Here is a 16,247-nt window from a genome sequence, read left to right as displayed (position 1 = left end):
GGTGAGGTTATAAACGACTGAAAACAGGATCATATAGTGGAAGTAGCAGGTACCCTTAAAAATATACAGTACTATCAATTCCACCTGTAATAAGGGTTAAACTCCAAAAGCGTAAATTAGATTAATTTTACTAACCATAGCTATATATATGAATGTATTTTAGTGTAAAGATAAAAACATTTGCAACTTTAATAATCAGAACTGGTATACGTTAAAAAAAAAAAAAAGAAAAGAAAAAAAAATTGATTCAAGGCCATGAGAATATTGTATGCTACTATAAGAGTAAGGAACACATGGATCCTGGCTTCTGCATCTTCCCAATATGAGCATGGGGTGTACATTTGTAATATTTCCTTGTTAATAGTCAGTACTTTTCTTCCAATTTACATACTGTTAAACTATTTATCATTTGAGTTAACCTTAAAATGAAAACATAAGCAAGAAATGTTCAGAGTCATTTCTTGATCGCAAGCTGCTTAGAATTTGTTTGAGATGTGGAAGAGGAATTAATATCAGGGAAAAGTGAATAACAAAAGCCAATGTCACAATATGTAAGTTTTTTATTTTTATGGGATTGTTTTGCCAAATTATGAATTTCCGTAATAACCCAGCTGAGATTCTGGGTAACATACACATGAGCCCATGAAGCATAGGTATTAAAGTACTGTATTGTCCATAAAGAGCCAGAAATAACTAGAACAGTACAAGAAATAAGACCGCTAAAGAAGTTAAATTGAAATTTCCTAGTTAGACATAAACTTTGATAGGGTTGCCAAAGGTTCTTGCAAAAGAGTCTAATTGGTAAAATAAAGATATATAGTCTGATGTGTTGGGTAGGGAATTGATGCCCAATGAAATATGGATTGCACAATGACTGTAGTTAGTATCCAAAAGGATATACTGATAAAGCAACAGTATAATTGTTATAAAATTGAAAACCACAAAGAAATTGTTTAAAATGCTTGTTAAGAAAAGTGGCGCTTCCTTCCTTGCATTGGGACTATGCATGCTGTGCATGGCAGAATGGTGCCAGGAAAACAGTTGGGCAGACAAGGGTAATTCCTCCCCTCACTTCATGGGAATAATGACATCTGGGCCAGTCTGGTGGGTGCCCTGATGCCAGAAGTGCTGGAGATTGAATGTCATTGGCAGGAATTGGAAGACTTTAAACCTGATGGGAATCCAGGATTGGCTTCTGTATTAGTGCACAGAAAATTAAGGTAGTAATCACTGGGAGAGGATTAGAGTCTAGATTTGATCATAAATCTTTTGAAGTCCATGGAGTCATGCTGCTTTAAAATTAGAATCATACAGTGGGGAATCAGGGCCTTGGTTTAAAAGGTCTTTGAGTCAGAACTTTTTTTTAATCTGTCACTTCTAATTTTGTGTACTCTATTTGATTTATTTATGGTATTTTTAAAGTTCCTCTTACCTTGGTACCCAACAAACTCTATAACAGTCAGTGGTTCTAGTGTCCATAACAAAAATGGTGGTTTTTACTTTGCATGTATTCTATGAATTGAGGTGTGTATATTTAAGTGCCTGTTAAGTGCCATCTGCATTTATTATTCTATATAAATAACAGTGTCATAAATATAAAGGGAAGGGTAAACACCTTTAAATCCCTCCTGGCCAGAGGAAAAACCCTTTCACCTGTAAACGGTTAAGAAGCTAAGACAACCTCGCTGGCACCTGACCAAAATGACCAATGAGGAGACAAGATACTTTCAAAGCTGGGTTGGGGGGGAAACAAAGGGTTCTCTTGGTCTGTGTGTTGTTTTTGCCGGGACCAGAGCAGGAATGCAGGTCAGAACTCCTGTAAAAAGTCAGTAAACAATCTAGTTAGATATGCGTTAGATTCTGTTTTGTTTAAATGGCTGATAAAATAAGTTGTGCTGAATGGAATGTATATTCCTGTTTTTGTGTCTTTTTGTAACTTAAGGTTTTGCCTAGAGAGATTCTCTGTTTTGAATCTGATTAAGGTATTTACCATCCTGATTTTACAGAGGTGATTCTTTTACTTAATTACATTTTTTCTTTTAAGAACCTGATTTCTTTTGCATTGTTCTTAAGATCCAAGGGTTTGAGTCTGTGTTCTCCTATGCAAATTGGTGAGGATTTTTATCAAGCCTTCCCCAGGAAAGGGGGTGTAGGGCTTGGGGGGATTTTGGGTGGAACGACGTTTCCAAGTGGGCTCTTTCCTGGTTGTATTTGCTTGGTGGTGGCAGCAATAAAGTCCAGGGACAAAAGGTAAAATAGTTTGTATCTTGGGGAAGTTTTAATCTAAGCTGGTAAAAATAAGCTTAGGGTTTTTTTTATGCAGGTCCCTACATCTGTACCCTAGAGTTCAGAGTGGGAAAAGAACCTTGACAAAAAGTAAATAGGAATCCTCACTTAACAGCCTGTTTTCCTCTACCCTCTTGCCTTTATCAAAGTAATTGAGGTGGGGTCCACATTTGGGCAAGAGGTTCTCTGCTCTTCATCCTCAAGTCTCAAAGCTACCCAGGTATAAACCAGGTCAAGATATGTTCAGTGTTTTGGACTGATGGTCCCAGTTTTCACACAAAGGAGTAAGCCAATCGTAATGTTCGTGGATATAAGAGAGTTTTCTCCTTGTGGCATATACTGCTGTGTTTTTTCCAGCTTCTTCTCATACCTTATGCATAGATTAGTAATAGACAACTGTTTGCACCTTAGGTCATGGTGCAATGGTTTTTTTTTTGTGATTGCTGTCAGCTGCTATGTTTTATTACAAATGCTCTCGCACATGTTGGGGGTGCTGATGAGTGGTAATTTGACATTTGCTAATTTACAATTTTCGATCAATTAGGCTGTATGATCAGCTTTTGTCTACTCTTACTTTACCATCTATAGTCTTACACTACACCCACCGCTTACGTTTAAGGGCGGATGGGACTTCCACGTTAGTACAATTAGAGTAGATGAAGCTAAAACACATACTGAGGTCATGTGTCTTTCATTCTTATTTTAACTCCTTTCGGTGTCAGGTTAATTTTTATGCTTAGGTTTCCTCATAAAACTAAGCCTGCTAATAACTGGGCAATCTACTCTGATCTAATCAATAATTGTACTTTCACTTGAGGCTGGAGAGTATAATTTTTCAAAGTATTTTCTTTAGTTTAAACAGATGTGCTACAAGAAAGATCATACCAGTCTTCAAAGTCTTACCTATTTATTTTATTTAATCATGAATATAAATTGACTAATAAAATAATGGAAAGAGGGTAAAATATTTTCCCAAATTAAACAAACATGTCAATTCTTTAAAATACCCCAAAGAATGAATTTATGACTAATTTATGACTAATGAAGAATGACTAATTTAATTTTAATGTCCTATTTCTAAATAATTAAATACCAAAAGAACTTGTAAACAACAACAGGCATGGTGTACCAGGTCCCCTAGTTCTGCACCATCCCTCACTTATTTGTTACTGGCTTATGGCTACATCCAACTTGATTTCCTGCTGCTGCTTTGATGTGTGAAGGTTACCACAGTATTATACCCAAATCATATTTGGGAAAGTGTGGTTTGTGTAGTTTGGTTTTGCTTCCTAAGATCCCTCTCTCTTCCTATTTTATTAAAACTAGCACAAATGGCAGGTCCTGGTTAATTACAGGGTCTATTGGATTTAAATATATACTTGCTTACAGACTTGAGCTTGGTTTTTTATATTCTTATCCAGGTGATGTCCCTTCCAAACTTTAAAGATTTCTTGAGCTTTCTCTTTCTCCTTTTCCTCAACAAAATCATTTTTGTCCTAAACCTTTGTGTCACAAAGCTTGTAGCAATTTTAGGGAGGAGGGGAAAAGAAAGTCACAACACACTTTGCTTGTTATTGGATAATGAGTTTACTAAAAATGAGAAGAACAAACTCCGTGTTTATCAATATGATGCCAAAATATGCAGAAATATTTATTTTAATACACTTCAACTAAATAAATTCTAATGCTATATAAATGTCATGTGGGACACAACCTTTTTGGAGCTAGAAATAGGCCATTCCAAAATTGCTGCAAGAATGAACATGAAAATTGAGTCTGAAACAGATTAAATTGTATGTAAAACTAGTGAACAAACCCATTTGGTGGTTAAATCATAAAACAAAAATATAGCTAAAGCATCTGTGCCACTTTTTAAGCAACCAGCATTAAAATGTCAAATACGACTATATTTTCTTTTAATTTTAAAGCTCCCCCCTCTCCCTGACACACACCTTTTCCAACAAAAAAAATTACTTGGCTTGAAGCTATAGTTCCTGTCCTGAATTAAGTCCTTATACCTACTTCACTTGAACTACTTCTCAGCTTTCAATGCTATCTTATCGAGATTATTTGCAGGTATTTTTGTCAGATCAAATTGGGTTGTTTCATTGTATAGATTCAAATGTTCATATCGCTTCTTTTAAATAAGGAAACAAATCAACAAATGATAAAATCAAGTACATTTTTAGATGTTCAAAACCTTGCATTGTCTTAAGTGAAGCCTGTCAACACACAAGCCTATGATATGAGAGCTTAGTGTTTGTGGTGGGAGTGGTGGGGAGTTGTAGGAAACGGATCCTTTTATAAAAGGAAATTGTTGTTGTCTAGCTATGCTGGAAGGACAGGAGACACTGGATGGTGTTTAATTAGGTCACAACTTAATTCTTAAATGGTTGGGAATACCTGGCAGATAAAAGTGTACAGTGAAAGGTAATTCATAATAATTTCAATATGTACCTGGGAGGCTTCCATGAGTCTTCCCCATCAACCATCCTGGTCCCCAGACAACCTGCTGCTGGGACCTCACCACCCCCTGCCCTCAAATGCAGGTGGGGGATTGGCCCCTGCCTTACCAGTCATAAGAACCCTGTTTCTGCTCCTCAACTAAACCTCTCCCCCCCCCACCCCCACCCCACTGTGGGGAAGATGGGGAGGGGCGAACACTTCCCCTTGGCCAATCTGGCAGTGAGGGAAAAATTCCTTTCCAGCCCCCTGAGAAAGGCGCAATTAGCACAATGCCCACAGTGGAGCCTGAGAAAACCTGCAGTTTCACCACTTCAGTGGGTAGGAGGATGGGTGCTGCTCTACCTAGTCCAGGTAAAAGATTGGTTTTTCTGCCCTGGCATAGACCTACCTAGTCCTCCCTCTCTTCCAGTCACCTGGAAGTGGGGATGGGTCAGCTGCAGCAGAAAATCACTCCCTGGCTCTCCAGTCTTTAAAAAGACACACACCTTTGCCAACAAACCAGACAAGGGCCCCCACCACTTAGTGTGCAGTGACATCATTTTAAGTTCTAACTTAGGTTTATCCAAGCTGTTCTAGAAAATAAATCACAAAATGATAAATTGACAAGTCAAACTGAAATGGTTAATGAATATTTAGGGTCATAATCTACTTCCTTACAGCTCTGCATGTCTCCGATTTTGGAGAAATTTAAACAAGATTATGCCATTATGTGGCATGTGAACAACGGGAAATTGGTATGCAGCCATCAGTGGTATTCACCACATCCAAGAGTGTTTGTAGTTAAATGAAGGGGTCTAATTGCAAGAGCCATAATGCTATGAAGGATTATTATCGAATCATAAAATAATTAACTAATGAAGCATGCATGACCAACCAAAGTAACCACAATGTTATGCATGCCATCCCATCCCCTTATTGACCCTATGGTCTGACTTCACTTGTCCATTCTTAAATTGAAAACTCTTTGAGACAGGGACTGTGAATTTCAATATGTGTAGTGTTGAATAAATCTTTAATAATAATACTTCCTTCAAGAGAAATTAATAACGTTTTGAAGTTTGGTCTTAAAGAATTAGGATGAAAGTTGTTCTCAAAGAATAAAGTTAAACTTAATCTCCTTATTTTCAAGTACAATTGAAACATTCTTTCTCCAAGTAAAGGAGGTAATACAGTGGGGCAAAAGAAAAGCAGTATCATTAGCTTTAAGGGAGAATGGTCTGAAAGTACATAGGTAAAATACTGTTTTTCTAGTATTTGACCTCCTGAGTATAACACAAAATAAATGTCAAACCGTAAGAAGGAATTGTGTACTGTGTTGGGTAGTATAACAATGTTTTTGCTTTGGATGTTGTCCTCTAACTATCAGTTCGCTAGTATTTTGAGAGGAAAGATGTGATTTTTAGTTATTTAGCTATCTGAGGGAGGTGTTTGGATTTTTGCAGAACAATCTGTTTGAGACTCAGAAGGAGTTAGTCTCTTACCCATATAACTTTTTTCAACATGTTTGAATCACATCAATAGAATATTTTCACAAATCGGTTCACTTTGTACATTTGGAGCCCATGAGTTTGCCATATAGACGGGTACATTATTGAGTATTCCCTATACTATTAGGTACCATCTTGAAAAGCAGGGAGTTCGGGATCATCATAAATAATCATGTCACATGAGCTTTCTGTGCAATGCCATGGTTAAAAATGGTTTATGCAATCCTTGAATATATAAAAAGTGGACTGTCTAGAAGTAGGGACTTGATCTTGCCTCTATATGCAGCAATGGTAAGAGAGCTACTAAAATACTGCATCCAGATCTGGTATCCACAGTTCAAGAAGGACATGGAAATATTAGGGTTCAGAGAACGGCTACAAAAGAGATTCAGGGGCTGGAAAACAAGCCTTACAATGTGGGGTGGCCTTCCAATGTACGGAGCTCAATTTATTCAGCTTATTGAACAGAAGATTGAGAGTTGACTTGATCACTGTGTATAGGTCCTTACACAGCAGAAGATAACTGACAGTGGAGAGTTATACCTTGCTGACAAAGGTATAACTCAATCCCATGGCTGGAAATTGAACTTAGACAAATTCAGCCTTGAAATAAGACTCATTTTTGCAGCTGTGAGGGTAACTAAACACTGGAACAGCATACGGATGGTGGACTCCCCATCACTTGGAGTCTAAAATGAGATTAAATCACTAAAACATATGCTTAAATCTAGGCTCTGGGCAAACTTCTGCAGCCTGTGTGTGTGTGTGTGTCCTGGATGAGGAGTTTCCGCTGGCCTGTCAGGGTGGTCGCGTCTGGCCTTAGAATCTGTGACTCTGTTAATTCTCCTGTTCATTCCCTACCTTCATGGGGATAACATATAACAGTTGAGGGGGAGGATTTCAAAGGTATAAACTCAGTATAGAGTTTAATGGTCTCTGATATACAGGAGATCAGACTAGATGAATGAATGGTCCCTTCTGGCCTTAAACTCTGTGAAAGTATGAAACATACGTCTTTCTAGTTGTTGTTGCAAGTTTGGAATTTGCATACTGATAGGTAAGGTTACTCAACTGTATTGTAGCATTATATATTCTCACACTAATTTTGCTTCATTTTAAAATGCCCCCTTTCTACCTACTGTCTCTTTTGTATATATTATCTGAGTTGTTTTTGTAAAGATATATATGTTGATGTCTTCACCCTTTTAGCAATGTAATCTTTCAGTACATGAACACACAACATACATATGGTAGTACAAAATCCTACATGCCTATATTTAAGGTTGTAGAAGATAATGAAGTTCTTTTGTAATAAAGCTGTATATGTTCTTCCCTGCCTATTGAGGTCATTTTCCTTAGTGCATGATGGTGAAATGTGTACACCAATTATGCTTCCATATTCTTCTTAATGTAGAATTTCCTGATAGCATGCTTAAAATTTCAGATTTGCTATTATGTGAATGTAGATATTTATGTATCTGTCTCTTGAAATTATGGTAAAGAAATTGCCATTAATTTACCAGTTTATTTAGTAATTTAATACAAAATATGCAGACAGTGCATTTCACATATCTAGGGTCTGAAAGATATTCTAAATTGTGATGGCACTGCAGCAACAGCTTCTAAAGGACTGTTTTGGCAACAGTTGACCCAGAGTGCAGGCAGCATTTTGGCTACCCAGTTTCCTCACAAGAGCTCTTCCTATGTTGAGGGATGTTTAAAGCTTCTCTTCTCACTTGGGATTCCTCTACTCCAAAGCTATTCTCAGTTAGCGAGTTAAGGCTACATGTAAGGCTGTTTTGTGCAATGCAAAGTAGACTTTAGTAGAGGTCAGGATTTGCTCCAGAAATGAGGATTTTTTTTTTCGCTACTTGTAACAGTTGAGGAGTAGGTTTTCAAAGGTATAAAGGACTATTAAGCACCCAATTTACACTGGAAGTCAATGGGAGTTGGGCATCTAAACTCTCATCTCCCTCTTATACTTTTAGAGAAACCTTCCTCTCTGTTTCTTAGGTATGCTGCTTAAAATAGGTAAACATTGCACTTTGTTGCTGTTTGAAATTGTTTTGGTATTTTTGCAGGCTAATAAAGAAGGGTTAGTATAAGTTTAAATGGTTTTGCAGAAGTATATGAGGTGAAGCATTTCTAATCTTTTTGTATTACCCAATAAAAGAGAGGTGCAGAATAACTTCATTACCACATGGGGAGTTTAGTTATTTTATTAAGCGTTTTGTTATTTATCAACTCTTTCCTTGTATCTTAAGGTGATGGTGTTTGTTCATGCTAGAAATGCCACTGTACGAACTGCCATGGCTCTTCGAGAGAAAGCAAAAAACAATGGTCATATTTGCTACTTTTTGCCAAACCAAGGACCTGATTATGGACAAGCTGAAAAACAAGTAAGTGATACATTAATTTATGGTTGATAATCTTTAAAGCCCTGATTGTCTGGGGCCTGGTCTACACTGGCGGGGAGGGGGGGAACAGTGGGGGGTGGATCGATCTAAGTTACACAACTTCAGCTATGTGAATAATGTAGCTGAAGTCGATGTACTTAGATCTACTTACTGCGGTGTTTTCACTGTGGTAAGTCGACGGCTGATGCTCCCGCATCGACTCTGCCTACGCTTCTTGCTCCGGTGGAGTACCAGAGTCAACAGGAGTCTAAACTAGACGCGATAAATTGACACACACACCCCCACTGGATCGATCACTGCCCATCAATCCAGAGCATAATGTAGACATGCCTTGGGACTCAGCAAGCTGACAGACTGTTTCCCTAACCCAACAGTTCAGACAGACTTGGATTTTTCTAGCTATAGATTTAGTTTCAGTAGTCTAGCACAGCAGGCTTTCAGTATCGAGGGATATTGCTCCATTTGCAGTTCACCAGAGCCCAAATATGTCTGCTATCAGAGTAAAATGTAAGGTGTAATAATTTATTGTAGCATGCTATTTTGATGTTTCCTGATGTAATGGCTTACAGAGTTAGCTGTGACTTCAGTGCTCTCTATTTTGGGTACTGTTGTATTTGCATCCTTTTTACATTTTGTTTGTTTGGATGCCAGGTCTATTGAGGTTTGTGTGTTCATATACCATATATGTGGAATATATTTTCTCATGATAGTATGTGATTTTAATATAAGAATGTACATAATTATAAAATTTTCATTTTCAAGTTTGAGACAGCTTGAGCTAACAGATGCTTGTTTTCTGTAGCATAGGTGAGATTTTCAAGAGAGCTCATTTTACAGATTTATATTGTCATCATTTGACATGTTTTTCTTAAGTAAAGTTGCATTTGAAGAGTTCAACAGTGGCATATGTGTTATAATATCCTACGGTTATTTATTCTGTGTTGATTGCACTTCTCTAAATATGGCAAATGCATCATCACTTTTGTCAGTGCTGGCATAATCTCAGTTTAATCCAGGTTGTTGTTAAAACAGTATTTCAGAGTGTTTTTAAAGAGATAGTTTTTACATTTCCTGAATGCTTATCTTTTTGAATATGTGAGGTTGAAATGATTAGCTCATTAATATTTTTTGGCTTCAGATAGGCTGCCGTTTAAGGTTTACTTTTAATAAAAACTAGGACGACAATGCTAGGTAATACTTCCACAATAAATGTTTATTTAGTATAAATGTCCCATACAATCTGACATCAGTAGAGTGATATTGAAACCCTTGTGGCCTATTTTTATATTGAACTGTTTCCTAATGAAGGCATATCCTTTTGGAATTTGATGTATATTACAAACACCAGTTAACTTCAAACTTCACCAACACCACTGTTGTTGACCAATGCAGTTAAAGGGAGACCAGTGAATGGATTAAAGAACCAAGGAGCAGGCGAGGCCAGGGAAAGGTATATGCAATATTCTTCACCCATTAATTAAAAACATTACACAGATCTGGCACTCTTTAAACCTAGAATACGGCTATTCTCTAAGTACTTATAGGGCATTGTCCAAACCATAATACACTCAAAAGGTATTGGCCCAGTCTACTCTAAACATTTAGATAGACATAGCTATGTCACTCAGGGGTGTGAAAAATTCACACCTCTGAGAACATTAGCTATGCCAACCCAACCCCTGGCTTGGTCGATGGAAGAATGCTTCTGCTTTCTTAGGTCTGGTCTACACTTAAAAATGAGATGAACCTGTGTCACACAGGGCTGAGGAAAAAATTGTGCTCTGAGCACCTTAGTTAATTACCTACCCTCCAGTGTAGATGCAGCTAGGTCAATGAAAGAATTTTTCCATCCATCTAGCTACCACCTCTGAGAGAAGTGGATAAACTATGTTGACAGAAAAACTCTTTCCAGCAACACAGCATCTACACTACACATCTACATTGTGCCGCGATGGCCTTGGTAGTGTAGACATAGCTGTAGCGACTGCTGCTCAGGGAGGTGGGGTTCCTATATTAATGGAAAAATTTATTCCAGCACTATGTGACGCATCTACACTAAGGTTGTTACAGCTATGTCCCTGTAGCCCCCTTAGTGTAGACAAGCCCATTGTGTTTGTATGAGTAGGAACTTGTCCATCACACTTTCTTTGTGACCATTACATTCGTAGATAATAGGCAGTGGACACGACTATTACAGCAAAACTTTTGGAGGAGAAATGAGTTCATAGTAATGATTAATACATTTGAAATGGCTGGGAGTTTGGTTCATCTTGTCTCGATATCAAAGATTTAGATGTGTGTCTTATTCATTCATCTTAACTTCCAAAACTGTGGAGGTTCCTCACAGCCACTCAAAATGTAAAACTTCTCCATCCTTTACATCTGCACCCATTCATACTGCATGACTTTCCCTCTAGGTCCCTGTTGGTGACCCGCCAAACAGTGGCTGACTTGAGAGTCTGTGATGGGAAAACAATTTGAATCCTACAAGAGCAGTCTGTCTCCCAACCCAGCTTGATGTTAACTGTACCATAAAACTATAGATGAACACTGGTCAGGTTTCAGAAGTATGCATATGGCTCACAGGACAATAGTACTTTCAACAGTAGTTGAATATTGACTAACTGTATACAGTACGTTAAAAACTGACAGTAACTCAATATCTCTGTAATAATGATTGGTGCTTGTGTCTCAATCCCAAACAAATCTTTGAAAAAGGCAAAACGTTTCCTAAAATATAAGAAATAAAACTTAGGCAAAAGACTTAAAAGTTTTTGTAAACTTTCTCATGCGTTTAAATAATGACCTTGTATCTATGTCAAGACAGTGTTATCCTAAATGATTGTTAATTTATTGTGTGTATGTATATATATATGACACATTTTTCGTGATAAATTCTTAATCTAGTTGTTAGAATAATATTTAAGTTGTGTGAGTTTTCCCTTAGGAATAACTTCCCTCTGCCACCCAAAGTTAAATATCTGAAAATGAGGGACATGTTCATTAATTATCGTTGTACATGTTTGATATACATATAAGTTAACTTCTGCCACTGAGGATATTCATAGCCCGCCTGTGGAGTAGGAATTTTGTGTTTTAGGCTCTATGCCATAGCTCCATTTAAATAACTATGTCGTCTTTGAAGTGTCCTTTGACAATTACTTTATATTGTGTTGAAGGATATATGGAGAGTTTTATTCCAACCCAGTAATTTTTAATGGTACTAAGGTTTTGTGGGTGTTCAGCTCATATTTCTGAACTGCCAAGAATATCTTTACAAAGAATATGTACTGGATTTTTTTTAGTATGTTGTTTACAGCCAGATTTGTAAGCGAGAACTATTCTATCCATAAAAGTTAACAGCATTATAAACAGACATGCTGAACATATTTCGCTTTGTAACACACTGCAAAATTTAAATTCTATTCCTTATGGTTTGCTAATGTGCACAGAAGTTTAGAAATTAGTCCCAAATTTGAACAGATAATTTGTTTCCTGAACTATTTAAACTAGAAAATTGTTCACTTGAAATTCCTTACGCCAAAAATATATTTATAATGTATATATTGCTAGAAATTTATATTAATGGGCAGATTTATACTTTCATAATTTCCTGTCTGTGACAGGTTTTCTCTGTAACATCCAAAACTAATCTTGTGCTTTCGTGGTTAGATTTGTATAGCAAAAGTCTTTTAGGAAATATGAGGGGATAACTAGAATGGGCTTTTTTATGATAATTTTTTAAAATACATTTAATAGATTATTTGCTCATGAAAGGTGACAGATTGACAGCATTTGAAAATGGACTTTATCAAACTAGACAGGCAACAGATGAAAATTATAATGTATAGTGTTTAATCTACAAATTATATATATATATATAGCAAAAAAATACATTAAAAGAACATTATTAAGGTTGCAAAGTCAAGCAAGCACTTAGAAGTTAGGAAATTCCAAAATTAAGGCATAAGGTTGCCTGTGCAACCTTGCTTTTCCCCTTGTGCGTCTGTATTTTGATACAGTCTTTAATTACATAATCACATTCTATTGTTTCCACAGGACTCCCTGCTTTTCCTCATCACGTCTCATCTCCTTGTCAGATCTCTCTTCCCTCTCCACAGACTAATCCCTAGTCCCATTCTCCTTGCCCAAACAGTTCCAGCCTCCCCTTCCCACTTTAGGTCTCAGTTCCAGTCTCTTCAACCCACTGTTCTCCTGTTTCTCTCCCCCTCCAGGTTCCCCACAGCCCTTGGTCACCACTAGTAGGATTGCCAGGCGTCCGGTTTTCAACTGGAATGCCTGGTTGAAAAGGGACCCTGGTGGCTCCGGTCAGCACAGCTGACTGGGTCCCTAAAACTCTGGTTGGCCTCAGCGGGGCAGGCAGGCTCCATGACCGCAGGGCTCCCAAAAGTGGCGGCATGTTCATCTGGGTCCTAGGCAGAAGCATGGCCAGGGGGTCTTTGCGCGCTGTCCCTGCCACCCTGAGCACCAGCTCTGCATCTCCCATTGGCCGGGAACTGCAGCCAATGGGAGCTGTGGGGGTGGCTCCTGCAGGCAGGGGCAATGCGCAGAGCCACCTGGTCGCCCCTCCACCTAGGAGCCAGAGGGACATGGCAATCACTTTCTGGGAGCTGCCTGAGGTCAGCACCACCACCAAGAGCCCATACCCCAAACCCGCTCCTGAGCCCCAAACCCCTGCCCCAGCTCAGAACCCGCTCCTGCACTCAAACTCCTTCCCAGAGCACGCACCCCCCCCAACCTCTTGCCCCAGCCCAGAGTCCCCTCCCACACCCTGAACCCCTCATTTCTTGCCCCACCCCAGAGCTCGCACCACCAGCCAGAGCCCTCACCCTCTCTCTCACCCCAACCGCCTGTCCCAGCCTGGTGAAAATGAGCGAGTGAGTGTCAGAGGAAGGGGAGAAGGAGTGAGTGGGGGGTGAGGGCCTCGCAGAAGCGGGGGCCTCAGGGAAGGGGTGGGGCAAGGGTGTTCAGTTTTCTGCAATTAGAAAGGTTGGGAACTCTACTCACCAGATTCCTTATCCCAGTTTACTTCTCCCACCCCCATCCAGTCTGGCTTTTGCCCCCTCTGCATTCGGATCAGATGGCTTCCTCCTCCTCCTCCACATTGCCTGGGGCACGAGCAGGAGGGTCACTGAAAGCACAGGAGAGACAGGTCCCTTCTCTCAGTTCCAGTCCCAACCCAGTTTGGAGCAACCGTTATAGGAAAAGTCCAGCTTTTCTCCCCTCTAGGCCTACGCCAGAGGGATCACGTTCAGTTGCTCTGTTAGGATGGCACGTATGCAATCTGGTCTGTACTAGGGACTTAGAGGAGCTGAAGTCTGTGTGATTCCGGTCCTCTTGGCCAACACACTAAGGTTTGAACGAGGGACCTCCAGGGCCAAACGGATGAGCTGCTACAACTTGAGCTAACGAGACAAGATTCTATAGCTTGGGGCTGTAACAACTCATATTCTGTGTGGATCAGGACACGCACACCAGTGATTACACACTCATTTGGTCTCTGGGGATGGTATATGCACAGTCTGATCAGCACTAGGAATTACAAGAGGTACGAGCATGCTCAGTGAGGACAGAATCATCAGAAATCTTAGCTAATATTGAAGTCTCTACTGAGAATATGCGAACTGTGATTTTTTCAAAGGCTTATAACTGGGCCAAATTTTGGCAGGTTTTCACAGGGACAACAACAGGCACATGCCTTACACAAAAGCCACCCACTCTGCCAAATTTCTGGTCCCTGCTCCAAAGCATGGAGGTGCTAAAGTTCAGACAAAAGAATTTTTTTTAATATATACAAAACATATTTTCCCCTTGTACAATAGAGTATAGCTTGTATAGTTCAAGACATGCAACTTTATTGCGAATGGAAGTTGGAAGATAATTTGCCAGGTTGAGGCATGCTCTATGTGATTCATTTGGCTGAGAATGCTCACTTGTGCACCCAATTCTGTCGCAATTTTTTCAGTGAAAATCATTGTGCTGTATTAGACCTCCCTCTAACTCTTCATTGTATAACCTGCTTCTTTTTTCAGTGATTAGTATAGGAAAGTTAGACTATACAGATTTTTTTTTTTATTATTTGGAATATATAGTAATGCCGAGGGAGTCAGTTGAGCTTGTACAGATTGTTAAGATGACCCCTATGATATAAATTAACAGTGGTAGATTTAGATCAAAACATTTGTGAATGCTGATTAGGGTTAGGTGGTTGGTATAGTGTCTGAAACAGCTCCTTCTGTTCTCTTAGTGTATTTATCCATCATACTTAAATACAGAAGACACTGAAATAATTTGTGATAGCGAGTCCTCCTGCTGTTTCACTGTTTAGGTGTTCAATATCCATTTGTTTGGACTGAATCCAAACATCTGTTTTAAATCAAAATTTGAATTGTTTGAGGATTGCAGCCCCAAATGTTTATCTGTGCAAAAAGATTGTAAATAAGCTGATTTTGTTTTTAAAGATTTATATGAAAGTCCTTGTACATACCTTCTTTAATTTTTGTAATAAAGCAAAAAAAAAATGTTCTTCATAGTGATTAAAAATCTGGGAAGTCCTGCTGTGATGTTTCATATGACCCTCTTATTTAATTGACTCTAAGGTAGCATTATTGTAGTAGGGAAAATATTTCTTACTCTATTTTCTCTGAAGGCTTATAGAAACTGTACAATATGAAAAGTAATTGGTAAAATATATGAGTCATATGAAGATTAATTTTACATACTGTAGTTTAACAAGACACTATGGGTTTCATTTTACTACCTCAGCTTTTTGAGAAGGTAAATTAATAAAACAAATACCAAAATAAGAAAGGAACTTTATCAAAATTCAACTATTTTATTCTGGTGCTCAATAAATTTCAGTGGACAGGGCTGGGAATTCTTGGAAGTCTGTAAAAAACCTGTCACACAGCAACTATCATATTAAAAATATTATTAATCATTCTTGGAAATGTGTTTGAATATTTGCATACAGTGTTTCATTTTAAAGCTGTGTGATGAATACAGATTGAGACAGGAAGTGTCTAAACATGTAGAATAATGTAAATGGTCTAACAATATCAGGTGATTCTTTATCTTAGATAGTATTACCTACTATAAAAGATGAGTAACATATTTGAAATATCTAGGTTTTACTATTAAATTTATTATTGTATGATAAACAGCACTGTTAAATTTAAAATACATGCAGGAATTAATTTGTGAATTCGTACAAATATACAGTTGCTCTTCAACTGTATGAATATATCAAGGGCCATTGTGCAACCATTACTCATGTAAGTAATCCTTTCTCACATAAGTGTTGCCATTGAATTCACGTGAATAAGACCAGGTACTTAATGCGGATGTGGGCTGGAGTTGGTATGTTTCCAGATTATGAATATAGTAAACAATATCTGAAAAATGCAATGCATTACTTCTGCCATATTTTTGTGTTTGGCATTTACTGTAAAACATAAAGCAAAACTTTATTTATTTATTTATTTAAGAAAACATACTGTAATTAGATAAATAGTTTAATAAAATATTCACAAACTTTATAATGTCTGTAGCTAATAATGAAATTAGTGAA

At 38.1% G+C, this 16,247-nt stretch overlaps 1 protein-coding gene across 3 annotated transcripts in view; it reads left to right on the top strand.

Moving 5' to 3' along the window:
• ASCC3 (activating signal cointegrator 1 complex subunit 3) overlaps window positions 1-16,247 on the top strand; it is a 513,547-nt gene that overhangs the window by 285,651 nt on the left and 211,649 nt on the right. For all 3 annotated transcript variants that reach the window (XM_074948158.1, XM_074948157.1, XM_074948156.1), the window contains exon 14: window positions 8,504-8,638. In XM_074948158.1, coding sequence (XP_074804259.1) covers window positions 8,504-8,638 — 135 coding nt within the window. The remainder of the gene's footprint in view (window positions 1-8,503; window positions 8,639-16,247) is intronic.

Source organism: Natator depressus, chromosome 3 (assembly GCF_965152275.1).
Source record: "Natator depressus isolate rNatDep1 chromosome 3, rNatDep2.hap1, whole genome shotgun sequence".
NCBI classification, from domain to species: Eukaryota; Metazoa; Chordata; order Testudines; family Cheloniidae; genus Natator; species Natator depressus.
This window is presented reverse-complemented; position numbering and strand designations above follow the sequence as displayed.